Raw genomic sequence first — 27,672 nt, forward strand, 5'->3', positions numbered from 1 at the left:
GGAGTGACCCTGACCATGACTCTGACTCCCAAGCCAGTACGCCGGAGAATTGTGCTCATGCGATGCCCTAGTCCTTTGAAGATATCATTTAGATGGACTCTGTTGGACCCGCTGGACTTCGCTGCAGACTGCACATATAGGAACATATCCTGAATTGGCCGAGAAAGTTTGTGGAGCAATTCCTCAGTTGGCACCCTGCACTATCCCCCTTCCTGCCTCTTCAACATAGAGGAGGTGGTTTGGTTTTATAATACATTATGGATATTGCACACAGTTTGGGTGGCTAGCTGTTGCTGGACTCCCCTTTTTGTCCTATGTGGTCCCTGGAGGAACTGTGCCTGCTATCCCGTGTTACTTGGTGGGGTGTATAGAGATGTTGGGAGCCCTGATAGTCAGCAGAATGTAAGAGACATTTACATATGCCTGAGACGCTGTCTTCACTAACATTAATGTCCTGGAATGTGCGGGGGCTGGGATCCTTGACTAAATGGTACAAAATTCTGGCTTATTTAAAGAGATGGGAGTGCATGTGGCGATGCTGCAGGAAACGCGCCTCACTCAGGTGGAGGCAGACTGCCTCCGTCAGCATCGGAGGGGGCAAATGTTTGCAACTGTTTACTCTGCACTCACCCGCGGTACACTGTTCTGGTGCGGGGTGGGGTCCCACTGGATGTAACAAAGGTTGTTGTGGATGATGATGGGTAGTGTTTTTGTAGAGGGCTCCTTACATGGCAACGCCCATCATGCTGGGAGCGGTTTACACCCCCAATCAAGATCAGACTTCCTTCCTACATACCTTAACTGCACATATGACAACTTTCACCTGGAGGAGACTTTAATAGTGTCCTTGACACAGACTTAGACCGATCCCTCCTGCCTGTACGAGGGTGTCAACACCAGAGCAGTACGCTCTCTATTGGCGACAAAAATGCAAAAACCCAGCACTCTCAAAACAACGTAATTTATGCATTGTGCTGATATGTTGTGGTTTAACATTTTGCTTACAAATACTGTTCCTTTGCAACGTATTGCTGCAGGTTTTCAGAGTGTGTTAGGGTGTGGCCCCTTTCCAGGGCCTTCCAGAGACTTTCCCTGCAACATGCCTGGGCGTGGTTCTGGGCTGGGCCAAGACTCCATAAAAGAGAGCCAGCACAATTCCCAGTGCTCACTATTAAGAGGTCCCGGTGCAGAGCAGCAGCTTCTTCCTGAGCTCCTGTCCCGGCAGCCTATTTGGATCTTCCAGTCTTCTGCCCTTCATCCTTCATTGGTGATCATTGTTCCTGGCGGTAAGACGGTGGTTGGACTGTTCCGACACCGTTATTGAGAATTGTCATATTCTTGGTTTAACTGTTAAATGAGTAACAGATTACTTGCGCGCTTCAATTTTTTGACATTTATATGGTAGTTTTTAAATAGGCAAGACGCGCGATTTGTTTCATAAAGCTTTGACTTTGTTATTCATTGCGTGCTACCATTTCTTGACATTGGCATGGTGGCTTAAGAATCAGCAAGACGCGCAATTCGTTTTATGGTGTTTAAACATTGTTGTCCATTGCGCGCTACTATTTCTTGACATTTACATGATGTTTTAGGAATTGGCAAGACACGCAACTCGTTTCATGAGGATTTAACTTTGTTGTTCATTGCGCGCTACCATTTCTTGACATTTACATGATGGCTCAAGAATCGGCAAAAGAAGCGCGATTCGTTTTATTGTACTTTGATCTTGTTATTTATTGTGAGCTGTTATTTCTTGACATTTACATCGTGTTTTACGAATCGGCAAGACGCGCGATTCGATTAATGACGATTTGACTTTGATATTCATTGCGTGCTACCATTTCTTGGTATTTTACATGGTGACACTCGAATCGGCAAGACGCACAATTCTCTCCTCATGTTTATTTCATGTTGTTTATTGAGTGCCACTATTCTAAGATATTTATTATGTAATATTCAAGTTGACAAGTTATGTGATTTGTTTCCTGAATCCATATTGTGTTATTCATGATGCACAATCCTTTTATGGTGTTTACTATATATATATATATCTGCAATATGCGCAATTTGTGTTGAAACATTTTAAGAGTACACAGAAGGCCAGAGTTTCTAGATGCAATATTGTATTGTCCTAGTATACATTCTCAAAACAGGATTTATATGACTGGTTTAAAATTTAGTCAGAATGTTTTTTCTGATTCTCATGTAAAGGAAAGTACTTGAATAAGAAAGTTTTCATTTAATTCATCTTGATTCCCTTACAGGTATCCGGCCATCTTGAAACGTATTCATTTTAAATTTAACTCTTAGATTGTTCATGTTTTCAGAGTGATCAGGCTTAGAATCATATTCTAGTATTGATTTCAGGAGATATAATTTTCATATTGTGTGTTCTAACCTTTTTCTTACTACAGGTCTCCTTCCCAGCTGTTCCCTTCCTAATCTCCTCTTCCCCTCTTGAACTCTCTCAGTCTCTGTGGTTTATCTATCAGAGTCTTGGAGCTGTTCAGTGGTGGACATGTTGGGAACATGCACAGACCCTGAGGATCTGGTGACTCTGACAGAATAGTGAGCCCACAAATTATTATCCTCCTGGCTTGTGTATGTTCTCAGCATGGCCACGCTAGACGAGCTAGTCAAGGCTATCACCCAGCTCCAAGCAGAGGTGGTATCATCCAAAGAATTGACAACTAGCTTAGCAGAGAGAGTGAGTCAGTTGCAAGATAAGGTAGAGAAGAAGGAACAAATTCCCACAGGTGAGTCTTGGCCAGGTACTTCTTCTCAGGCTTCTGGAAGTAATCCGATTTCCCTAAATGTTCCTTCTGCAATTCCTTTAGCTCCCCCAGAACGTTTCTCAGGTGACCCTTTGAAAGCGCAATCGTTCTTGGTTCAAGTGGAACTACACTTCACCTGCAGAACAAATACTTTCTCCGATGCCCAGTCCAAAGTAGCTTTCTTGTTATCATATCTGTCTGGGGATGCAGCTACTTGGGCAATTCCTCTTGTGCGTAAAAATGGTCCCTTGTTGTACAACTGGAGAAATTTTGTTTGTGAATTTGAGAGAGTTTTTGATCGTAGAACTGTAACACAGTCAGCAGATCATGAATTATTAGATTTACGCCAAGGGAAGCAAGACCTAGTGTTGTATTTAGCCAACTTTAACCGGCTGGTTGCCGAGACATCCTGGCCTAAAGAAAAACAAGCGGTCTTGTTTTACAAGGGACTCAAAGAGGAACTAAAAGATATCTTAGCGCAAATCGACCCACAACCTACAGACTGTCAAGAATTATTAAATCTTGTCTTGAGACTTGATCATCATTTAGCAGAACAAAAAGGAATGCGCAAAAAGATTGAAAAATATTCATGGCGCGTTCATGATAAAAGAGACTCAAGAACTCCGAAAGAAAGAACGCTGAAACCGATAGAAATTGCAACCATCAGGAGACCTTAGACCAAAGATGAAAAGGACCTACATAGAAAAAATGGACAATGTATTTATTGTGGGCGAAAAGGTCATTTTGACAAAGATTATCCAATCAAACCAAAGAACAAGCAAGGTCCAGTTCAGAAGTTCGCAGCCAATGCACCAGTCGAGTTGGAAAACTAAAACACCCAAGATGCAGAGAAGGGTTGCTCTTGGGTGTCACCGTGGACTCTTCACAATCTAGACATCTTAAACTGGAAATAAGAGATCAGGTCAAGAAAAAGATCTATTTCAAAAAGGCTCTAGTCGATTCTGGGGCTATTGGGAACTTTGTTGATGTCCAATTGGTTCGTGCATGGGGGATCCCATGTATTGAAAAGAAGACCCCAGAAATCATCCAGGCAGTCGATGGAAAACTCTTGACTGGAGGTCCGGTAACTCTTCAGACTATCCCCTTGTCGATGATTTGTGAAGATAAGAATCAAAGAAAGAAACATAAAGAGAAAATCATCCTTGACATGATCCATGCTCCCCAATATGGGATTATCCTCGGTTTGCCATGGTTAATTCATCACAATCCGGAGATCAATTGGGCAGAACGAAAAATCGTGTTCTCATCTGCGCTATGTAACGAACAATGTCTCCAAAAGATTCAAGTACCAAAAGTTTGCAACTCTTACATAGCTACTGCTGCGGAGAAAGAAATTCAGATGGACAAACAGTATTCATCTTACAAAGATGTATTTGATGAGAAAGGAGCAGAGACTCTACCTCCTCATAGATCTTATGCCTGTCAAATTGATCTAGCCCCTGGTGCGATACTTCCCAACTGTAGTGTATATGCCCTGTCAGAACATGAAAATCAACATTTACGAAAATACCTAGATACATTTTTGGAGAATGGCTTCATTCGCCCCTCTAAGTCTCCTGCAGCTTCACCTTTGTTTTTTGTTCCAAAAGCAAATGGAGAACTTCGAACTTGCATCGACTATAGGGGTTTAAACAAAGTCACCATCAAGAATAAATATCATTTACCCCTAATTCCGGTCTTATTGGAACAAGTAAAGAGAGCAAAAATCTACATGAAGCTTGACCTTCGAGGTGCTTATCATTTGGTCAGAATGAGAGAGGGTGACGAATGGAAAACAGCGTTCAAGACAAGCTATGGCCTTTTTTAATACACCGTCATGCCTTTTGGTCTGTGTAATGCTCCAGTAGTATTTCATTTTTTCTTGAATGACGTTCTTAGAGAGTACCTCAACATATTTGACATAGTCCACATTGATGACATTTTGACCTACTCAGACAATGAAAACGAACATGTCCAACATGTCAAGAAAATTCTTGCAGCCCTTCGAAAACACCATTTATATTGCAAACTAACCAAGTGTGAGTTCCATGTTACCACAGTTGAGTTTTTAGGGGTTATTCTTACCCCTCAAGGTATGGTGATGGCAGAAAAGAAAGTAAAAGCATTATCTCATTGGCCCACCCCAAAGACTGCTCGTGATGTACAATGTTTCCTGGGGTCTGCAAATTTTTACCGGAGGTTCATAAATCATTTCTCCCAAACAGTGGCTCCAATCACTGAGCTACTAAGAAAGAAAGAAAAGTTTGAATGGTCCCCAGAAGCTGATCAAGCCTTCTCGACTTTGAAGGAAGCTTTCTCCCCTGCCCCAGTCTTGACTCATCCTGATGCGAATCAACCTTTCATAGTGGAAGCTGATGCTTCAGATGTAGCAATAGGAGCCGTCTTACCACAACGAAATAAAGACACTGGTCAACTTCATCCTCTAGCTTATATGTCTCAGAAGTTGAACGAAGCCGAACAGAACTATGTCATTGCTGAAAAAGAGCTTCTGGTGATTCGTGACGCCTTTAAAAAATGGAGACATCATTTGTTGGGTGCCAAATACACTGTCACAGTATATACTGATCATCGTAATCTTCAATTCATGAGTTCCGCCAGACTTTTGACCCCTCGGCAATTACGCTGGATGCTTTTTTTTGCCTAATTTGATTTTGTACTAACCTTCCGGCCTGGTAAAGATAATCGCAAGGCTGAGGCCTTGTCCCGTCAAGAGTCTACCACGTTGCCTGCATTTCAAGCCTCCAGAGCTATCATTGCTCCTGACAAGGTTCTATGTATCATAAAAACTGAAGATTTCTTTGAAGTAATTCGCAACTCTTTCACTGTTGAAAAATGGCAAACATTGGCCCAAGCAGATCCCAAAAGGTCAATCAAGCAAGGTTTACCCTTTCATGACGCTCGTTTGTTCGTACCCACTACCAAACTTCGCAAAATAGTGTTTCATTGGTTGCATGTTATACCTAAGGCAGGTCACCCAGGTACTCCTAAAACTCTTGAACTGATCCAACGCTATTTTTGGTGGCCTACCCTAACAAAAGATATAAAAGCAATGGTAAATAACTGTGAAGTTTGTGCTCGCATTAAAACAAGTCATTCAAAACCAAAAGGGTTGTTACATCCACTTCCAACCCCAGGTCGTCCATGGGAACATATTTCTTTAGACTTTATTACCGGTCTGCCAGTGGTTCAACAGCATTCAGTAATTCTGGTGGTAGTAGATAGTCTCACGAAATATGGACATTTCATCGCCTGTAAAAAATTGCCCACGTTTAGTGAATTGGCAACTATTTTACTGAACAGAGTGGTTCGTTATTGTGGACTGCCAAAGGTTATCCTCTCCGATCGGGGGTCACAATGTTCCTCCAATTTCTGGAAGACATGGTGTAAAACACTCCAAGTGACATCTACGCTATCTACTAGTCACCATCCTCAAACAGATGGTCAAACGGAGAGACTAAATCAGACTTTGAAACAATACCTACGTGCCTTCGCTGAAAAGGCACTTCATTCTTGGACATCTATGCTCTGGTTAGCTGAGTTAGCTTACAATAACTCATTCCACACTACTATTGGCATTACACTCTTTTTTGGTTTATTTGGCTATCATCCTGACACCTTGCCCATTACAATTCCTCAAGAAAGTTCTCTTACTCCAGCTGTGTCAGAAACCATTCAGCATTTACATCAAACCCAGAAACTGATTCAACAGCATTTAGAAAAAGCCAAACAAAAATATAAAAGGCATTATGACAAGAAACATTGTGAGGGACCGCAATATCAACCAGGTGACAAAGTGTGGCTTTCCATAAAACATATAGACTTAAAGAAGAAGCACATGTTTAACCCCAAATTCATAGGTCCTTATACTGTCCTTCAGCAAATCAATCCGGTGACCTATAAACTACAATTGCTCAGATCCTTACGGATTCATCCAGTGTTCCACACTTCCCTCTTGAAAAAGGCAGTCCAAAAGGTCCACCCTCATCCAGCTCCTGTTCTAGTACAAGGGGAAGAAGAATACGAAGTCAAGAAAGTGTTGGAGTCTAAACTGGGAGGGCGTAATCTATGGTACTTAATCTCATGGAAAGGTTATGGTCCTGAAAGTAACTCATGGGTTTCCGCATCTGATGTTCATGCTCCAGTACTTGTGAGACGCTTTCATCGTCTTAATCCAAGCAAACCAGGCCCTAGAGCGCGTCTGGGAGAGGGGAGTACTGTCAACACCAGAGCAGTACGCGCTCTATTGGTGACAACAATGAAAAAACCCAGCACTCTCAAAACAACATAAAATATGTTCATTGTGCTGATATGTTGTGGTTTAACCTTTTGCATTGCAGAGTTCAATCCTGAAAACTTATTTTTAATATGCTTACAAATACTGTTCCTTTGCAATGTATTGCTGCAGGTTTTCAAAGTGTGTTAGGGTGTGGCCCCTTTCCAGGGCCTTCCAGAGACTTTCCCTGCAACATGCCTGGGCGTGGTTCTGGGCTGGGCCAAGACTTTATAAAAGAGAGCCAGCCCAACTCCCAGTGCTCACTATTCAGAGGTCCCGGTGCAGAGCAGCAGCTTCTTCCTGAGCTCCTGTCCCGGCGGCCTATTTGGATCTTCCAGTCTTCTGCCCTTCATCCTTCATTGGTGATCATTGTTCCAGGCGGTAAGACGGTGGTTGGACTGTTCCGACACAGTTATTGAGAATTTTCATATTCTTGGTTTAATTCTTAAATGAGTAACAGATTACTTGCGCGCTACCATTTCTTGACATTTATATGGTAGTTTACAAATAGGCAAGACGCGCGATTTGTTTCATAAAGGTTTGACTTTGTTATTCATTGCGTGCTACCATTTCTTGACTTTGGCATGGTGGCTTAAGAATCAGCAAGACGCACAATTCGTTTTAACATTGTTGTCCATTGCGCGCTACTATTTCTTGACATTTACATGATGTTTTACGAATTGGCAAGATGCGCAACTCGTTTCATGAGGATTTAACTTTGTTGTTCATTGAGCGCTACCATTTCTTGACATTTACATGGTGGCTTAAGAATCAGCAAAAGAAGCGCGATTCGTTTCATTGTACTTTGATCTTGTTATTTATTGTGAGCTGTTATTTCTTGACATTTACATCGTGTTTTACGAATAGGCAAGACGCGCAATTCGATTAATGATGATTTGACTTTGATATTCATTGCGTGCTACCATTTCTTGGTATTTTACATGGTGACACTCGAATCGGCAAGACGCACGATTCTCTCCTCAAGTTTATTTCATGTTGTTTATTGTATGCCACTATTCTAAGATATTTATTATGTAATATTCGAGTTGACAAGTTATGTGATTTGTTTCCTGAATCCATATTGTGTTATTCATGGTGCACAATCCTTTTATGGTGTTAATATATATATATATATATATATATATATATATATATATATATACCTGCAATATGCGCAATTTGTGTTGAAACATTTTAAGAGTACGCAGAAGGCCAGAGTTTCTAGATGCAATATTGTATTGTCCTAGTATACATTCTCAAAACAGGATTTATATGACTGGTTTAAAATTTAGTCAGAATGTTTTTTTTGATTCTCATGTAAAGGAAAGTACTTGAATAAGAAAGTTTTCATTTAATTCATCTTGATTCCCTTACAGGTATCCGGCCATCTTGAAACGTATTCATTTTAAATTTAACTCTTAGATTGTTCATGTTTTCAGAGTGACCAGGCTTAGAATCATATTCTAGTATTGATTTCAGGAGATATAATTTTCATATTGTGTGTTCTAACCTTTTTCTTACTACAGGTCTCCTTCCCAGCTGTTCCCTTCCTAATCTCCTCTTCCCCTCTTGAACTCTCTCAGTCTCTGTGGTTTATCTATCAGAGTCTTGGAGCTGTTCAGTGGTGGACATGTTGGGAACATGCACAGACCCTGAGGATCTGGTGCCTCTGACAGAATAGTGAGCCCACAAATTATTATCCTCCTGGCTTGTGTATGTTCTCAGCATGGCCACGCTAGACGAGCTAGTCAAGGCTATCACCCAGCTCCAAGCAGAGGTGGTATCATCCAAAGAATTGACAACTAGCTTAGCAGAGAGAGTGAGTCAGTTGCAAGATAAGGTAGAGAAGAAGGAACAAATTCCCACAGGTGAGTCTTGGCCAGGTACTTCTTCTCAGGCTTCTGGAAGTAATCCGATTTCCCTAAATGTTCCTTCTGCAATTCCTTTAGCTCCCCCAGAACGTTTCTCAGGTGACCCTTTGAAAGCGCAATCTTTCTTGGTTCAAGTGGAACTACACTTCACCTGCAGAACAAATACTTTCTCCGATGCCCAGTCCAAAGTAGCATTCTTGTTATCATATCTGTCTGGGGATGCAGCTACTTGGGCAATTCCTCTTGTGCGTAAAAATAGTCCCTTGTTGTACAACTGGAGAAATTTTGTTTGTGAATTTGAGAGAGTTTTTGATCGTAGAACTGTAACACAGTCAGCAGATCATGAATTATTAGATTTACGCCAAGGGAATCAAGACCTAGTGTTGTATTTAGCCAACTTTAACCGGCTGGTTGCCGAGACATCCTGGCCTAAAGAAAAACAAGCGGTCTTGTTTTACAAGGGACTCAAAGAGGAACTAAAAGATATCTTAGCGCAAATCGACCCACAACCTACAGACTGTCAAGAATTATTAAATCTTGTCTTGAGACTTGATCATCATTTAGCAGAACATAAAGGAATGTGCAAAAAGATTGAAAAATATTCATGGCGCGTTCATGATAAAAGAGACTCAAGAACTCCGAAAGAAAGAACGCCGAAACCGATAGAAATTGCAACCATCAGGAGACCTTAGACCAAAGATGAAAAGGACCTACATAGAAAAAATGGACAATGTATTTATTGTGGGCGAAAAGGTCATTTTGACAAAGATTATCCAATCAAACCAAAGAACAAGCAAGGTCCAGTTCAGAAGTTCGCAGCCAATGTACCAGTCGAGTTGGAAAACTAAAACACCCAAGATGCAGAGAAGGGTTGCTCTTGGGTGTCACCGTGGACTCTTCACAATCTAGACATCTTAAACTGGAAATAAGAGATCAGGTCAAGAAAAAGATCTATTTCAAAAAGGCTCTAGTCGATTCTGGGGCTATTGGGAACTTTGTTGATGTCCAATTGGTTCGTGCATGGGGGATCCCATGTATTGAAAAGAAGACCCCAGAAATCATCCAGGCAGTCGATGGAAAACTCTTGACTGGAGGTCCGGTAACTCTTCAGACTATCCCCTTGTCGATGATTTGTGAAGATAAGAATCAAAGAAAGAAACATAAAGAGAAAATCATCCTTGACATGATCCATGCTCCCCAATATGGGATTATCCTCGGTTTGCCATGGTTAATTCATCACAATCCGGAGATCAATTGGGCAGAACGAAAAATCGTGTTCTCATCTGCGCTATGTAACGAACAATGTCTCCAAAAGATTCAAGTACCAAAAGTTTGCAACTCTTACATAGCTACTGCTGCGGAGAAAGAAATTCAGATGGACGAACAGTATTCATCTTACAAAGATGTATTTGATGAGAAAGGAGCAGAGACTCTACCTCCTCATAGATCTTATGACTGTCAAATTGATCTAGCCCCTGGTGCGATACTTCCCAACTGTAGTGTATATGCCCTGTCAGAACATGAAAATCAACATTTACGAAAATACCTAGATCAATTTTTGGAGAATGGCTTCATTCGCCCCTCTAAGTCTCCTGCAGCTTCACCTTTGTTTTTTGTTCCAAAAGCAAATGGAGAAATTCGAACTTGCATCGACTATAGGGGTTTAAACAAAGTCACCATCAAGAATAAATATCATTTACCCCTAATTCCGGTCTTATTGGAACAAGTAAAGAGAGCAAAAATCTACATGAAGCTTGACCTTCGAGGTGCTTATCATTTGGTCAGAATGAGAGAGGGTGACGAATGGAAAACAGCGTTCAAGACAAGCTATGGCCTTTTTTAATACACCGTCATGCCTTTTGGTCTGTGTAATGCTCCAGTAGTATTTCAATTTTTCTTGAATGACGTTCTTAGAGAGTACCTCAACATATTTGACATAGTCCACATTGATGACATTTTGACCTACTCAGACAATGAAAACGAACATGTCCAACATGTCAAGAAAATTCTTGCAGCCCTTCGAAAACACCATTTATATTGCAAACTAACCAAGTGTGAGTTCCATGTTACCACAGTTGAGTTTTTAGGGGTTATTCTTACCCCTCAAGGTATGGTGATGGCAGAAAAGAAAGTAAAAGCATTATCTCATTGGCCCACCCCAAAGACTGCTCGTGATGTACAATGTTTCCTGGGGTCTGCAAATTTTTACCGGAGGTTCATAAATCATTTCTCCCAAACAGTGGCTCCAATCACTGAGCTACTAAGAAAGAAAGAAAAGTTTGTATGGTCCCCAGAAGCTGATCAAGCCTTCTCGACTTTGAAGGAAGCTTTCTCCACTGCCCCAGTCTTGACTCATCCTGATGCGAATCAACCTTTCATAGTGGAAGCTGATGCTTCAGATGTAGCAATAGGAGCCGTCTTACCACAACGAAATAAAGACACTGGTCAACTTCATCCTCTAGCTTATATGTCTCAGAAGTTGAACGAACCGAACAGAACTATGTCATTGCTGAAAAAGAGCTTCTGGTGATTCGTGACGCCTTTAAAAAATGGAGACATCATTTGTTGGGTGCCAAATACACTGTCACAGTATATGCTGATCATCGTAATCTTCAATTCATGAGTTCCGCCAGACTTTTGACCCCTCGGCAATTACGCTGGATGCTTTTTTTTGCCTAATTTGATTTTGTACTAACCTTCCGGCCTGGTAAAGATAATCGCAAGGCTGAGGCCTTGTCCCGTCAAGAGTCTACCACGTTGCCTGCATTTAAAGCCTCCAGAGCTATCATTGCTCCTGACAAGGTTCTATGTATCATAAAAACTGAAGATTTCTTTGAAGTAATTCGCAACTCTTTCACTGTTGAAAAATGGCAAACATTGGCCCAAGCAGATCCCAAAAGGTCAATCAAGCAAGGTTTACCCTTTCATGACGCTCGTTTGTTCGTACCCACTACCAAACTTCGCAAAATAGTGTTTCGTTGGTTGCATGTTATACCTAAGGCAGGTCACCCAGGTACTCCTAAAACTCTTGAACTGATCCAGCGCTATTTTTGGTGGCCTACCCTAACAAAAGATATAAAAGCAATGGTAAATAACTATGAAGTTTGTGCTCGCATTAAAACAAGTCATTCAAAACCAAAAGGGTTGTTACATCCACTTCCAACCCCAGGTCGTCCATGGGAACATATTTCTTTAGACTTTATTACCGGTCTGCCAGTGGTTCAACAGCATTCAGTAATTCTGGTGGTAGTAGATAGTCTCACGAAATATGGACATTTCATCGCCTGTAAAAAATTGCCCACGTTTAGTGAATTGGCAACTATTTTACTGAACAGAGTGGTTCGTTATTGTGGACTGCCAAAGGTTATCCTCTCCGATCGGGGGTCACAATGTTCCTCCAATTTCTGGAAGACATGGTGTAAAACACTCCAAGTGACATCTACGCTATCTACTAGTCACCATCCTCAAACAGATGGTCAAACGGAGAGACTAAATCAGACTTTGAAACAATACCTACGTGCCTTCGCTGAAAAGGCACTTCATTCTTGGACATCTATGCTCTGGTTAGCTGAGTTAGCTTACAATAACTCATTCCACACTACTATTGGCATTACACCCTTTTTTGGTTTATTTGGCTATCATCCTGACACCTTGCCCATTACAATTCCTCAAGAAAGTTCTCTTACTCCAGCTGTGTCAGAAACCATTCAGCATTTACATCAAACCCAGAAACTGATTCAACAGCATTTAGAAAAAGCCAAACAAAAATATAAAAGGCATTATGACAAGAAACATTGTGAGGGACCGCAATATCAACCAGGTGACAAAGTGTGGCTTTCCATAAAACATATAGACTTAAAGAAGAAGCACATGTTTAACCCCAAATTCATAGGTCCTTATACTGTCCTTCAGCAAATCAATCCGGTGACCTATAAACTACAATTGCTCAGATCCTTACGGATTCATCCAGTGTTCCACACTTCCCTCTTGAAAAAGGCAGTCCAAAAGGTCCACCCTCACCCAGCTCCTGTTCTAGTACAAGGGGAAGAAGAATACGAAGTCAAGAAAGTGTTGGATTCTAAACTGGGAGGGCGTAATCTATGGTACTTAATCTCATGGAAAGGTTATGGTCCTGAAAGTAACTCATGGGTTTCCGCATCTGATGTTCATGCTCCAGTACTTGTGAGACGCTTTCATCGTCTTAATCCAAGCAAACCAGGCCCTAGAGCGCGTCTGGGAGAGGGGAGTACTGTCAACACCAGAGCAGTACGCGCTCTATTGGTGACAACAATGCAAAAACCCAGCACTCTCAAAACAACATAAAATATGTTCATTGTGCTGATATGTTGTGGTTTAACCTTTTGCATTGCAGAGTTCAATCCTGAAAACTTATTTTTAATATGCTTACAAATACTGTTCCTTTGCAATGTATTGCTGCAGGTTTTCAAAGTGTGTTAGGGTGTGGCCCCTTTCCAGGGCCTTCCAGAGACTTTCCCTGCAACATGCCTGGGCGTGGTTCTGGGCTGGGCCAAGACTTTATAAAAGAGAGCCAGCCCAACTCCCAGTGCTCACTATTCAGAGGTCCCGGTGCAGAGCAGCAGCTTCTTCCTGAGCTCCTGTCCCGGCGGCCTATTTGGATCTTCCAGTCTTCTGCCCTTCATCCTTCATTGGTGATCATTGTTCCAGGCGGTAAGACGGTGGTTGGACTGTTCCGACACAGTTATTGAGAATTTTCATATTCTTGGTTTAATTCTTAAATGAGTAACAGATTACTTGCGCGCTACCATTTCTTGACATTTATATGGTAGTTTACAAATAGGCAAGACGCGCGATTTGTTTCATAAAGGTTTGACTTTGTTATTCATTGTGTGCTACCATTTCTTGACTTTGGCATGGTGGCTTAAGAATCAGCAAGACGCGCAATTCGTTTTAACATTGTTGTCCATTGCGCGCTACTATTTCTTGACATTTACATGATGTTTTACGAATTGGCAAGATGCACAACTCGTTTCATGAGGATTTAACTTTGTTGTTCATTGAGCGCTACCATTTCTTGACATTTACATGGTGGCTTAAGAATCAGCAAAAGAAGCGCGATTCGTTTCATTGTACTTTGATCTTGTTATTTATTGTGAGCTGTTATTTCTTGACATTTACATCGTGTTTTACGAATAGGCAAGACGCGCAATTCGATTAATGATGATTTGACTTTGATATTCATTGCGTGCTACCATTTCTTGGTATTTTACATGGTGACACTCGAATCGGCAAGACGCACGATTCTCTCCTCAAGTTTATTTCATGTTGTTTATTGTATGCCACTATTCTAAGATATTTATTATGTAATATTCGAGTTGACAAGTTATGTGATTTGTTTCCTAAATCCATATTGTGTTATTCATGGTGCACAATCCTTTTATGGTGTTTAATATATATATAGTTATATATATATATATATATATATATCTGCAATATGCGCAATTTGTGTTTAAACATTTTAAGAGTACACAGAAGGCCAGAGTTTCTAGATGCAATATTGTATGGTCCTAGTATACATTCTCAAAACAGGATTTATATGACTGGTTTAAAATTTAGTCAGAATGTTTTTTCTGATTCTCATGTAAAGGAAAGTACTTGAATAAGAAAGTTTTCATTTAATTAATCTTGATTCCCTTACAGGTATCCAGCCATCTTGAAACTTAGTCATTTTAAACTTAACTCTTAGATTGTTCATGTTTTCAGAGCGACTAGGCTTAGAATCATAGTCTAGTATTGATTTCAGGAAATATAATTTTCATATTGTGTGTTTTAACCTTTTTCTTACTACAGGTCTCCTTCCCAGCTGTTCCCTTCCTAATCTCCTCTTCCCCTCTTGAACTCTCTCAGTCTCTGTGATTTATATATCAGAGTCTTGGAGCTGTTCAGTGGTGGACGTGTTGGGAACGTGCACAGACCCCGAGGATCTGGTGACTCTGCCAGAGGGGCTCTCCATTTTAGAGTGGCCGCAGGGCTATCCACGTGGCTGTCCAATTGGGCCATGGATGATGTGTGGCGCACTCACCACCCATTGGATAGGGACTACTCCCATTAGTCACACTTCTATAATGTCCACAACAGAATAGATTTGTTTGCACCAGATCATCCAGCAGGCAGATACAGCACTCAGAATATCTCAGCCACACGTTCTCCGACCACAGCCCGCTCCTGATCCAATTACAAACTGCTGAGCCCCACCCTACATCCCGACTTGGCACATGCAGTCAGTGGTGCTAGAAGGTGTTGTTTTTAGAGACACACTGACCTCGGCACTGGCAGAATATTGTTACTGTAACTCAAGGTGAACTACTCCGAGGGGGGTGGAATGGGAGGCCCTCAAAGTGGTGATACGGGCACATCATATGGGCCGAGCAGTGGGTATCAAGCGAGACCTGGACAAGACCTCCGCCTCTTCGAGGATGCTTGCATGACCTTCACAATGTGCAGGGAACTGACCCCACAGACCTACCATGCTTGTTGTACATTTGTGAACAGTATCTGTGGCCCTTGATAGACTTAGGTGTCATGACCACGCAGGGTACATAAACAGGGTGCATAAAGAGGAGGGTAAGGTGGGTTGTTTGCTAGCATGGCTGGTTCGCCCCCATTCCGTGAAGACACCAATTACTGGGATCAAAATGTCAAATGGTTCGCTGGTACACTCACCCATGCATATTAATGCAGCGTTCAAAGACTACTACCTGACACTGTATAGCCTCCGAGAGATGCTCTTACCAGATGTACTGGATGATATCCTAGGAGAATCACAAGGCTCGTGCTCCACTGGGGGCTCCACTGGGGGCGGCGGTGACAGATGGCGAGATAAAGATAGCTATTAAAACCCTGGCAGGGGGCAAGACCCTGGGGATGAACGTCTCCCCCTGGAATTCTACAAATTATTTGTAGACATTCTAGCCCCAAAACTGTTGGAAATGTATACAGAGGCCTAAAAGAAGGGCCTTCTGCCCGCATGGACCAGAGAGGCCCTGGTAATCCCCCTACCTAAGACCACTGATCGAAACGCAGCAGTCACAGATTTTTGACCTCTTTTAGCACGGATGTTAAAATTCTTAGTAAGGTTTTAGCCAACAGACTGCAGCCACATATGCAGGCTTTGATTCACAGCTACCAATGCGGGTTCATACCTACCCGGAACACCTGTCATAATCTCCGTAGACTGGATACTGTGTTAAACGATCACCTCCACTCACCTGACTCTAAGGCGGTGATAGTGTCAGTTGACCTTAAGAAGGGCTCTGGCACAGTGAATTGGGATTATTTAGAAGTTACCATGCTTCGCATGGGGCTAGGTGAGGCTTGGATCAAGTGGTTTGGCTTGCTTTACGCCTTCCCAACGGCGAGAGTTGGGAGTGGGCGACAAATCTCTGACATTTATGGCATCCATTGTGGTACCATTCAGGGGTGCCCACTCTCCCCTTACTGTTTGCTATTGCAATGGAACCATTAGCGGAGTGATTCAGGAGGGAAGGGTGTGATAAGGGGATAAATGCAGATGACCTGCTGGTCTACTTGAGAGATGGGGGAGCTGGCTCTTTCCTGGGCTCTCCATGCACTGGAGGAGTTTGTTAGGTATTCGGGGTTATGACTTGATAGAAGGAAGACGTGTGCGCCCTCCACCTGCCGAGCAGATGTTACGTGGGAACCTCACATCATTTAAATATGTTGGTATCCAAATTTACCGAAATGAGTATTAGGGAGGGCAACCAGGGAAAGATTTACTAATCTCTCTGTTCATGTGTCAGTTTTTGGCTCACCCTTAAGCCACGGGTCTCGTTGTCCAGGATGCTTATGTTCCCAAGGCTTCTGTACTTCTTTGCTATCTTGCCAGTGATGATCCTGGCGGCATGGTTCAGGACTTTAGATATGCTCCTTCGGGAACTGATATGAGATGGCGGACGTCAAAGGGTTGCTCTTACTGCTCTTCGCCGCCCCTGTGCGGCAGGTGGTCTGGGAGTACCAGATTTCGAGTTTTATTATGTAGCGCCGCAGCTCCAGTGGCTAGTGCTGTGGCTTAGCAATGTTGGTCTGATGGAATTGGAATGGGATCATGATGGACAGGGCAATGACATGTTGTTGACCAGAGTGCTTAGGCTCAAAGCCCCACAGTCCCTTTTGTGGGGCTCCCGCAAGGGGAACGCCCTTGCTGTTTTACACAGCAACAAATGGATCACTGGACTAAGGCGGGTTGCAAACGGTAGGCGACTGCTATGCACAGGGCAGACTGGAAACATTTGATGACCTCATGGAGCGGACAGATCTCCCTGGGGGTCAATTGCTGAGGTAAGAGGCCTTGGCCCGATCCCTGAGGGATTTGTGGAGGGAGGATATGATGGAACCCCCCACCCACGCAGTGCTACAAACTATGCTTATGATGGGTGGAGGCTCCCACTTGGTGTCATGCCTGCATAAGGCACTGAATAGTACGGTGGGTGTGCCACTGCACTCCCTTAGAGCCCACTGGGGCGAAGACCTGCGCAGAGAGCTGTCAGAGACTGAGTGGGACCGGGTACTTGCATATGCATCCGGTGTGTCCAGGAGCACGCGCCTTAAGCTTATCCAATTCAATTTCATACACAGAACTTACCTCACCCCACACAGACTTTTAACCATACATGGAGGTGAACCCCAGAGCTGCCCTAGATGTATGACCTAGGATGTTGACTTTGGCCACATGAGTTGGAGGTGCCCCACTTTAATGGTCTACTGGGTAGCAGTTATTACACGACTTAACAAGACCTTAGATAGGTCGCTACCCATTACTATAGAGGTCCGCTTCTTGGGCCTGCTGGTTAGAACACCCCCCCAAACATGTGGGGAACAGATTTGTAGACCTGGCCTTGGCACTAGCGCTGGTGAGGTGTAGGGTGGCACTGCCTGGAAGGCCCCTGTGTGATCCCAATCGTCCATATGGATAAGAGAAGTTACACGCTGGACCCCAGCTGAAGAGCGGGCACTAATGAGGGAGGAGTCCAAGGGACTAAGATGCCATCCTATAGCCCACCTCTGATCTGAAGTAGTGGATGAATGGGAGTCCCCAGATATAGCAGATGACATTTTTTCAGTGGCCAGTATGGAAACAGTGAATGATGAGCTCAGTACCAGTGAGGGGAATGGGGAGAGGTATACTGAATGGAGAACCATTGTCACAATAGGACTGGTAGTCAAGATCGGAGACCATGGGGTGCTTCACCTGTTTCTGTACCCGGGCATCTCAGCACCCAAGTCAACCATGCGAACTGCTACTATTGGACACTCCCCTCCACTTCTTTGCTCTCCCAGTTATCAACAACCTGTTGAAAACTTTCTATAAACACCCACACTTGCTGCCTGAGTACTGATTTATTGCATGTTTTGACGACACCGAGACATGTGGACCTTCAAGACCACATTTGATTGGTTTTGTAGTTTATTCTTATGGATAATGTTTGGATGTACATTAAGATATGGCATGAACAAGTTCTGAACAGGTAACAACCCCATCGCCAATGGCAGTGTAATCTGGATGCCCGGGTCCATTTTGTGGACTCAGGTAATAAATTATGATAACCGAGGTTGCGTGCTACGCAATGTTGTAATAGCAATTGTGATTGAAGTGATATATCTGATGTATACTGAAAGTATTAATGGATAACAGTACTCTCCACTGTGCCTCAACAACTACATAATGTACTTTGATGACTGTTTTAAATATTATAAAATGCCAATAAACATATCTTTAAAAAAAAAAGTGGTAAGCTGGGCCTGAAAGCCTGACGAAGACACACTGGCCTTCCTTCTGCGGGGCCTCGGGAGAGGAGTAGCACCGGCCCTGCAGTGGAACGAGCAACCTGAGAGAGGGGTGAGACTGTCTTGTGCTCCTACATGGGTGGCGCTGAAGGTCCCAAGGTGGACCGTGGCCTCATGAGCCTGACACCAGCAGCTCATCCCACTTGCAGTGAGGAACCACAGCCCTGTGCTCCTTTGCTGGCAGCTCTGCAGTCAACCAGGCGGCCCCACTGCGGTTATGAGCAGCTGCACCACACGTAGCAGGTAGCTACTTTTCCCTTGTATGAATGTAGGTGATCCAGCAAGGATGGCCTACTGATCCTTGCAATAGGTGTCTGTTCCCCCCACGTTGTGACATACCTGTCAATGCATTTAGCTGTTTAGTGTAGGGCTCCATCAACATGACAGAGCCCTGCACCAAACAGTTTTCTTTTTCTATTTTCAAAACAAAAATCCAGACATTGAATTTTTTTTAATAAAAAAGACTGACAGACAGTGTAAATTGACCTCTAATTCTGCCCATCTAAATTAGGAGGGCAGAATTAGAGCTCTGACTTCGACAACCCTACACCACAGGACCATCAGAGGGGTTTAATCACGGTGGAGACAGAGAAGTGTCCAACTTGATTTAACCTATGTTCTGTCTGCATTTAAATCTGGTGTTTCAGCATGTTGGCAGTAAGCATACTCCCTTGTCGTTGTGAGGGAGTATGCTTACCGCCAAGATATAAATTGAGCCCTTAGTCAATGTTTATACACAAATCTCCAATGTCTGCCCCTGGTAACTGGGTGTTTTCCACTAGTTTCTCCTACCTTCAGGGTGAATAAAAACATTTCTAGTATCGCGTCAAGAATTTTCAATTCTATTAAGGACACGGAGGCAAGGATTATGCTTTCTCTCTCTTTACTGCAAAAACTCAGCAGCCAATGAAATTTTACAAAACAAAAAAACTACATTTCCCATGAAACCCAGTAGTTCATGTTCACCAATCAGGGAACCTGTCCATATATCAGACTCTCCCAACATAGTCCTTCCTCTTTCTTTGCAATGAAACATATGAGTACTTGAAAACCGAACTGGACACTCCAGAGCCTTCTTCCAATCGCATCTCCTAGAACTGAGCTGCATCTTGACGATAGTCCACCGAAGTATCAGGATTCCGAAGTTCCCAACTGAATCGAATCTGAAAGATCCAAACGCAATCAAACGCTCTTGATTTCCGAACCTAGGAACAAAGAATAAGCCATAATAATATTCTCGGAATTCAATAAAATCACATATTTCATCAGGGAGGGTATGTTAAACTGAAACCAATGTATTCATATATTTTTTTATCCAACAAACATAAATATTACAGTTTTATCAATGGGAGGGATAATCCTCACCTCCGTGTCCTTAATAGAATTGAAAATTCTTGATGCGATAGCTAGAATTATTTTTATTCTATGTCAGGACAGGAGGCTTCGGATTATGCTAGTTCAAAGCTGATTTACAACAGTCAACACCACATCAACAATAGGCTTATGACAGAAAACTTTAAATGTAGAGTCTGATGACCAATCAGCCGCCCTCATAATGTCCTCCAAACGAGAACCATTCGAGAATGACTTAGACGCCATCGCTCCTCTGACAGAATGTGCTCCAAATTTAGAAATATCTATGTCTGCTTCTTGTAGGATCCAGCAGACCCAACGTGCTAACGTTGCTGCAGAAACAGGATCAAAAGGTTTTTGTAAGGAAATCAAAAACTGGCCCTGAACATTCCTGCGTACTTCTCTAGTACATTCCTCATAAGCTTTTAAACATTTTACAATACATAATTTTTGGTGATGAGGAAAAGCTGGATACGAAACACTTCTGGAAAACATCTTTGTACGGTTGGAAATAGTAAATGAAACTCCCGAAGGAGTAAATACTCTACATGCCAAATCCAGAGCTCCCACATCTGACACTCTGTGACAGGACAATAGACACAACAAAATGGTCAACCTCGCTGAAAGCTGTTTGCGAGAAAGATCCTCATTGCATGGCCATGCTTTCAGAAACTTTAAAACAATATCTACATCCCAGAGGGAAGAATATTTAGGATGAGAAGGAGAGACCAGGCAAATTCCACAGAGTAACCTACAAACTAACGGGTGTTCCCCAGTCGGTTTCCCTTCTATATGAGGATGACCCGCCAAAATCGCTGATCTAAAGTTGTTAATGGTTCTATAGGCTAGACCCTGAGATGCTAGCTCTGACAGAAAATTGATAATCATAACAATGGAGGACCCCAAGGGATCAATACCTTGTTGATTGCACCAACACACCCATCTCTGCCAGGCAGATTGATATCGTTTGTGAGTGGAAGGAGCCCAAAATTGAGACAAGAAGAACATTGCGTTGTCTGAAACTCCAGGCACTTGCCAGCGTCTCCGGAAACTCTCCACGCCATGAGGGATAACTGATCTCTCCATATCAGTGGATGAGGAGATCCCACCGGGTCTAACAATAGACAAGGATCCTGCGGAATCGCCACAGGGGGAGCGCATGACATCAACATTGCCAATGGGAACCAAGGTTGAGCTTTCCATCTGGGAGTCACTAAAATCAATTCCGCCCTCTGTCTCCTCACCTGAGAGAGTACTCTCTGAATCATGATGAAAGGGGGAAAAACATAAAGCAATCCCGACTCCCAAAACTGAAGAAACGCACCCGTCCCGGACGCCAATGGGTCCGGTCTCCAGCTGAAGAAACATGTCAGTTGAGTGTTGAGTCTTGAGGCAAACAGATCTACCCCACAAGGACCCCATAGAGTGTTCAACTTGCTGAATATCAGTGGACTCAGCTTCCAGTCGTTGCCATCCCTGAGGAATCGTGAGTTCCAGTCCACAATCAGACTGGCTCGGCCCAGAATATATTCCGCTGTCACTAATATGTGATGGAGAAGACAAGACTGCCAAAACTCCTTTGCAATCTCTACCAAAACTCGGGACCTGGTCCCCCCCAGACGGTTGATATACTGAACTGCTGAAATGTTGTCCATCCGAAGAAGAATGCAACATTTGGCTTGTCGAGGAGACAGGGAGCGAATAGCAAATGTCCCTGCTAACAGTTCCAGGAAATTGATGTGAAGAGATAATTCGTCTTGGGACCACCGACCCCCTGTCTGAACCGAGCCGCAATGAGTTCCCCAGCACCACCTGCTGGCGTCCGACTCCATAATTATCTCCAGATTCGAGGAAAAAATGGCTCTGCTGTTCCTGCGTATTATGGGATTTGCGTTTACGCTTCCCCACTGGTTTGGGGTCCTCCTGATCCTGGTCCGAGCCGGAAGAATGAGCAGAAGATGAAAGACCGTCCGGCCTGGAAGAGGCCTCTCTGCTTACGTCAGACGTGTCTAGTGATGAATAAACGTCATAGCTGTGATCCTGCATCACCGATGCGGCCATATTTGCTAAGATGTCATCAGAGGACAAAGGTATTTTTAAGGCTCCCCGGGTCATACCCAGATCAGGCAGCTGGTCGGGCTGCGAACCAGCATCAAGTAGGGGGCGACCCCTCAATTCACGCTGCCCAAAACGTCTCAAGGGCTGAGCAAAGGGTTTTAAAGCTTTAAAAAGAGCCTGATTCACGGAATCCTGGACATGGTAGCCCAGTGCTTCCACTTGTCTTTCCTCCATATGGTCATCTATAGTGTCAGGGTGGTCCTGATAAAAATTATTCTCTCCAGCGTAGTACGCCATAGGAACAGAGGATATGGAGGAGATCTCAGGGAGGGATAGTACTTCCCAGCAGGAAATATTCAAATTGATATATTTATCTTACTTAACACACAGCCAAATATTTCAGATCTGGAGGGAGCTCCTGCACTTCCCCTCGGCAAAGCTTTTCTCATAACTTCGCCCCGTCGGGTGTTCTAGGGCTCAATTTCTTTATGCGGAGGAGAGACAAGCTAAAAATAGCTTTCTCTTTTGCGTCCGAGTGCGCTGAGACCACTTTATTCTCATAAATGGGAGAAACAATGGCAGAAATAGAAAGAGGACTTGTCCTCTTAGCACGTGCCGCGGTCTAGGAGTCGGAACAACTCCCAAGCAGATATGCGGACATGCCCACTGGCCTAATGCCGAGCCCTTCGGAGATCGAAAAGGGCAATAAAAATGAATTAAATACGGGCGTGCCGCTCAAAACAGGCACTGCGAAGCGTGTAGAGCCCGCTCCCGCTCCATGCTGTGCAAATTTACTTAACTAACCCACATTAAGGATAAAGAATAGTGAGTCAAGAGAAAAAACACTTGTCCCTGGCTGCAGCAGCAAAGAAAGAGGAAGGACTATGTTGGGAGAAACTGATATATGGACAGGTTCCCTATGATTGGTGGACATGAACTACTGGGTTTCATGGGAAATGTAGTTCTTTTGTTTTGTTAAATTTCATTGGCTGCTGAGTTTTTGCAGTAAAGAGAGAGAAAGCATAATCCGAAGCCTCCGGTCCTGAAATAGAATTCACTTCTCTGAGTTCCAAGGATGATCCCTGCTTCCTCTGGGAAGGTGCAGTCCCCACAGAGAAAATACAAAACAGATATTGGAGTGCAGATTCCTAAATGCGAAGAACCACAACCCACCATGTGCTACCTTTATCTCTAAGTGCTTACACTTGTGTGAATGCCAACTAAATACCTCACCTCTGGTTGACCTGCCTCGCAAAGTAAACAGAAACCTTGTGGTTTCCCTGGTGAGAGAATATCCCTTCTCCAATCACTTTCCCTGTACGACCAGCTAAAAACCCCTATAAGAATTCAGTGCAGCACTTGCCTGAGGGCACAACCCTCTCCCTGGGTGGTGGTGTCTGGGACCGCTTTGCTGTCGCTGGGTCAGAGCACACAGGATTCTGAAGTTGAGTGGTCCTGTGCCTCGTGTCCTGCCTCCATGTCTTCTCACTTCAACCCCTCTCCCAGCTTCTCGATAGGACTGGAAGCACAGTCCTGTCAGTACTGGAACAGTTGTTGGTTGGATCCTGTCCCTGCTGCTATGTGTGGCACATCGCTGCCTTCTGGGATGCAATGATGAGCGCCCCAACAGGCTCATTTCAGCAGATTTACTGTGCTGCCTGATGCATGTGCAATATTATTGCTGAATAAAGTGCCTTTTGCCTGTGTTTGAGGATCATAGTTGAATTACACCCTCACACATTCACAATCTAGACATCCACCCACCTGTGTTTTTAAACGGATGGATCGTGCTTCAGACTCAGTTTCATCAATCACCTCCTCCTCGTTTTGCCTCCTGGAGCATGGCGAGGTCGGGAAGGCTGACCTGCATACTATCTGTGTTCATTAAAACACCAAAGCTGTGTTTTCATGAGCACTACCAAGTTAAACAATTATCAGTTGTTTGCAGATGCTAAAGGCAGTAAATGGTGTCTCACATGAGAATGGGATATACCTTGAAGCCCCTGTTCAGTAGCCCCCTTTTAAAAGCAGCAAGCAAACATAATTTCTAGTATCTGATCGTTTAGAAAATATTTTCAAATTAAACGCGTTTTCAGTCAAACCTGGACAGGTGTGAGCCATTTGCAACTGAGCTGAAACACTGGAGCAGAGGCTGATGGGTAATGTGCTGGGAGTTCAAAGGTCAGTACAACTGGAGGCAAAAAGCAAACTTTAAAGTCAACTGTAGGAGGATTTTTTGCATAATTTCCTGTGTGGAGAAAAGTTTGGAAAATTAAGGCGCCAGAGTAATATTGATCATATTTCAATAAAAAATATTACTGTGCTACAATCTAGCATTAACACCAAGACAATATTTTATTTAAGTACAGCAAACACTAAAAATGTTTCCAAATTTGTAATCAAACATTTTCATACGTATTGCCATACCGATGTAAACATCTTCCACTGCAATATGGTATTAGCTCACACAAAATTTAAAAAAATCTCAAAAGGGTAGACTGGTAAATATGAAGATGACTGGTAAGAATACCATACACTCTGCAGACGTTGGTGATGTGTAGCATGAATTCAAACAGAACGAACTAGTGGAATACCAGCACACCATTTTGCTATGCACTAAGGAATGGTGGCAAACAATACTTGGACCAAGGCAATACTTGAAAGTAAGTATTCGCATCTTTTTATGCATCAATGAGATACAGATAAATACATTTCCTCCAGTTTTCATACAAGAAATATGAGTCCAAATTTGAGTTGAAACCAGTCATTAATCTTTTTTTAAGTATGTAAGTAGCGAACATAGTGCACAATCTAATTGCTTAGTTTTTTTTAATGGGGTAGAGTTGGGTTAGGATGTCTGTATTAAAACCTTTCTGATTTACTTAAATTAATATATAATCAATAGATTTGTTGTATACGGTCAACAATCGGCTTTATCCTTTTTGGTCTACTACAAAACTCCTTCAACAATATAGACAGGAACACATAATTGCTGTTTCATTGTGCATCATACAAGCAGCAAAATGCATTTCCTGTCCACAACTCTTCCTCTCCTATTACTTATTGGCTAGCCTTTAACGGTGTAGAGCACTATGTTGCCTTTTGGCTAAGTCCACAGTAGGGAAATGCAATATAAGTACATACATACAAACAAAAACCTGAAATGCAGCAGTTTCTGTGATTTGGCCTATCTTTGTTTAGCTATTTAAAATAAAACAATGCCTCATGCGATCTTTTGGATTTTGAGCAGATTATCCTTCCAAGTGAGTTAAGTGATATATTTACTGTAGACAAAGTTAACAATGTTTTCCTATCTGTTGTAGTCATTTTAAGGCCTGCATTCTGATGGTGCTCATTACAAAGATTTAAAAAGTAAAGGCACTAGTCCTAAAAGCCTAAGTGAGATTTAGTTCTGGCATATGTGTGTTTCAAAGTTGCTATTGAATACCTCAGAACCTATACTCTAAACCACGATTACTTTAGCTTGACATAGTCACAGATTGTATGCTTAGAAGCTTTCCAAAAACTGGAGTTAGAATAGTCAATTCAGTAATTAACATACTTGTGGGCATTTAAAACAGTTAAATCTTTAAGAAGATATTTTTGTGTGATAGATATTTAGGAAGTAGATGTTTTTGACATCACGTTTTTGTAATCCATGTTGCTTCTGCCTATATTTCTACACAAGAACAGAGGTGTATAGAAGCAAACTGCAGTATGAAACAGTGATGTAGTAGCAGGTGAATCATTCAGAGTTTAAAGTGTATTCATCAATGTGTTTTAGAGGTTCTTCAGATTTATCATCCCAGCATTATTTGTTAGAAGACATATTGCCTTCATTGAATTCCACTCTTCCAGATGTCACAGATGCATGCGAAGCAGTCCTGTCTGATTTTGAACAGCACATTTTTGTGCCCCAGCCATAGCCACCATGTTGATCTTATTTTTTATGTCAGTTCCCTCCAGCAAGACAACTATTATGTATCCTCATCTTTAAGTCAAGGTACATTTAATAAGGCTCATCTCATCGTTTTATTTAACAGTCCTTAAGTTTATTCTTTTTTTTCAATGTAAAACATTTATTGATGAAAAAAGTAAAACATTACAAGCTGTCAAAATTCTGGTGTGAAAAAATAAATTAAAATCTTACAAATTACACCACAGTGCAATGTGCAAGAATGTAAAAGATACAATAAGTTCCATTTAATATAACACTGAAACAACAGATTGCTTTGTAACAAAAGAATAAAGAAGGCAAAATGATACAAAAGAATAGGAAGGGTGCCACAATGAAATGTAAAAGTTATAGGGAAGCATTGCTATTTGAGATATCAATTAACAAGCAATGGGGTAATAAAATAACTACATATGTTAATACTGAAAGTATTGAATTATCAAAAACACCAATATGAGAACCACCTCTATTTATATTACAACTTGAAAATTATATAGCAAACTGTGGCTAAATACCTTCGGTCTATTTTAAAATGTTTTTTAACTATTTATAGTATATACCTCCTATTCTTATATCTTTCTTAAATATTGATGAATTGATCATATGCTTCTGAGCCAGTTTATTCTCACATAGTTAGGTATGTCCTTGCGTACTTCATTTAAAAGCAAACATCAAGGGATTGGCAAAATCAGAATAAGTTGTAAGGAATATAAACTGTCATGAGAGAGCATACCAAAAAGCATTTTCCTCATTGCTCGGACTTTCTCGGAACTGAGTGCCAGAATCATTGTAGTGACTCTCATCTCTACATGTTTCTCTACATGTTTTTTGTTTGTCTCTTACAAATGTTTGACTAGACAGATGCTCGCTGTCTTAATGGGAAGTTTAACAAAAAAGTTGAAAGTTGCTAAACAGCTGATCATATCTTCACCCTCTATTCTTGACAACCTGTGCATTTCAAAATTGTTCCTCTAATTTCAAATATGCAAAATCTCATAGGCTTTCATTAAGAGCTAAATTAGTTTTTGCTTGTGATGTCCGTTTGAGGCCCAAGTGTCCAACATTTCTGATTCATTGCTTGTGTTCACTTATTCATCCTCTCTAATTTGCCAAGGTGGACGCCAATAGGTACCACTAGTCTCATTGCCTTTATCTGCCAAATAAGCACCTGAAACTGAGCCTAGTGGTGCTTCTGATGAAGCTGGTATGTAAGGCTCCTCTATGGAAACAAGGATGCAAAGCTATGCACCCTGACAGGCCCGTGCTGCCTGAAGCATGCACAGTGTGTCTGCTGAATAAAATGTCTTGAGTCTCACAGACATGTCTTTAATTTACCAACTCAGGTCAAAGTATGGTTTGCTTTGAGTCTCCTTTATCCACGGACCATGGTACATAATATAATGGAGCTTGAAGATAGCAATAGCTTGAATAAATATCACAACTGTTTCCACTATTGTTTGTGCCGGAAGGTTAACCTGATAAATCAATGCAGCATTGTCTGATATGCAGTGCAATAAACCGAAA

General features: G+C 42.4%; 1 protein-coding gene across 1 annotated transcript in view; it reads right to left on the minus strand.

Annotated features, from left to right (window-relative positions):
- LOC138304560 (E3 ubiquitin-protein ligase RNF14-like) overlaps window positions 1-27,672 on the minus strand; it is a 168,394-nt gene that overhangs the window by 122,198 nt on the left and 18,524 nt on the right. Inside the window, exon 3 of the mRNA XM_069244719.1 lies at window positions 24,296-24,441. Within this exon, the coding sequence (XP_069100820.1) occupies window positions 24,296-24,441 (146 nt within the window). The remainder of the gene's footprint in view (window positions 1-24,295; window positions 24,442-27,672) is intronic.

Source organism: Pleurodeles waltl, chromosome 7, assembly GCF_031143425.1.
Source record: "Pleurodeles waltl isolate 20211129_DDA chromosome 7, aPleWal1.hap1.20221129, whole genome shotgun sequence".
In the NCBI taxonomy this organism is placed as follows: domain Eukaryota; kingdom Metazoa; phylum Chordata; class Amphibia; order Caudata; family Salamandridae; genus Pleurodeles; species Pleurodeles waltl.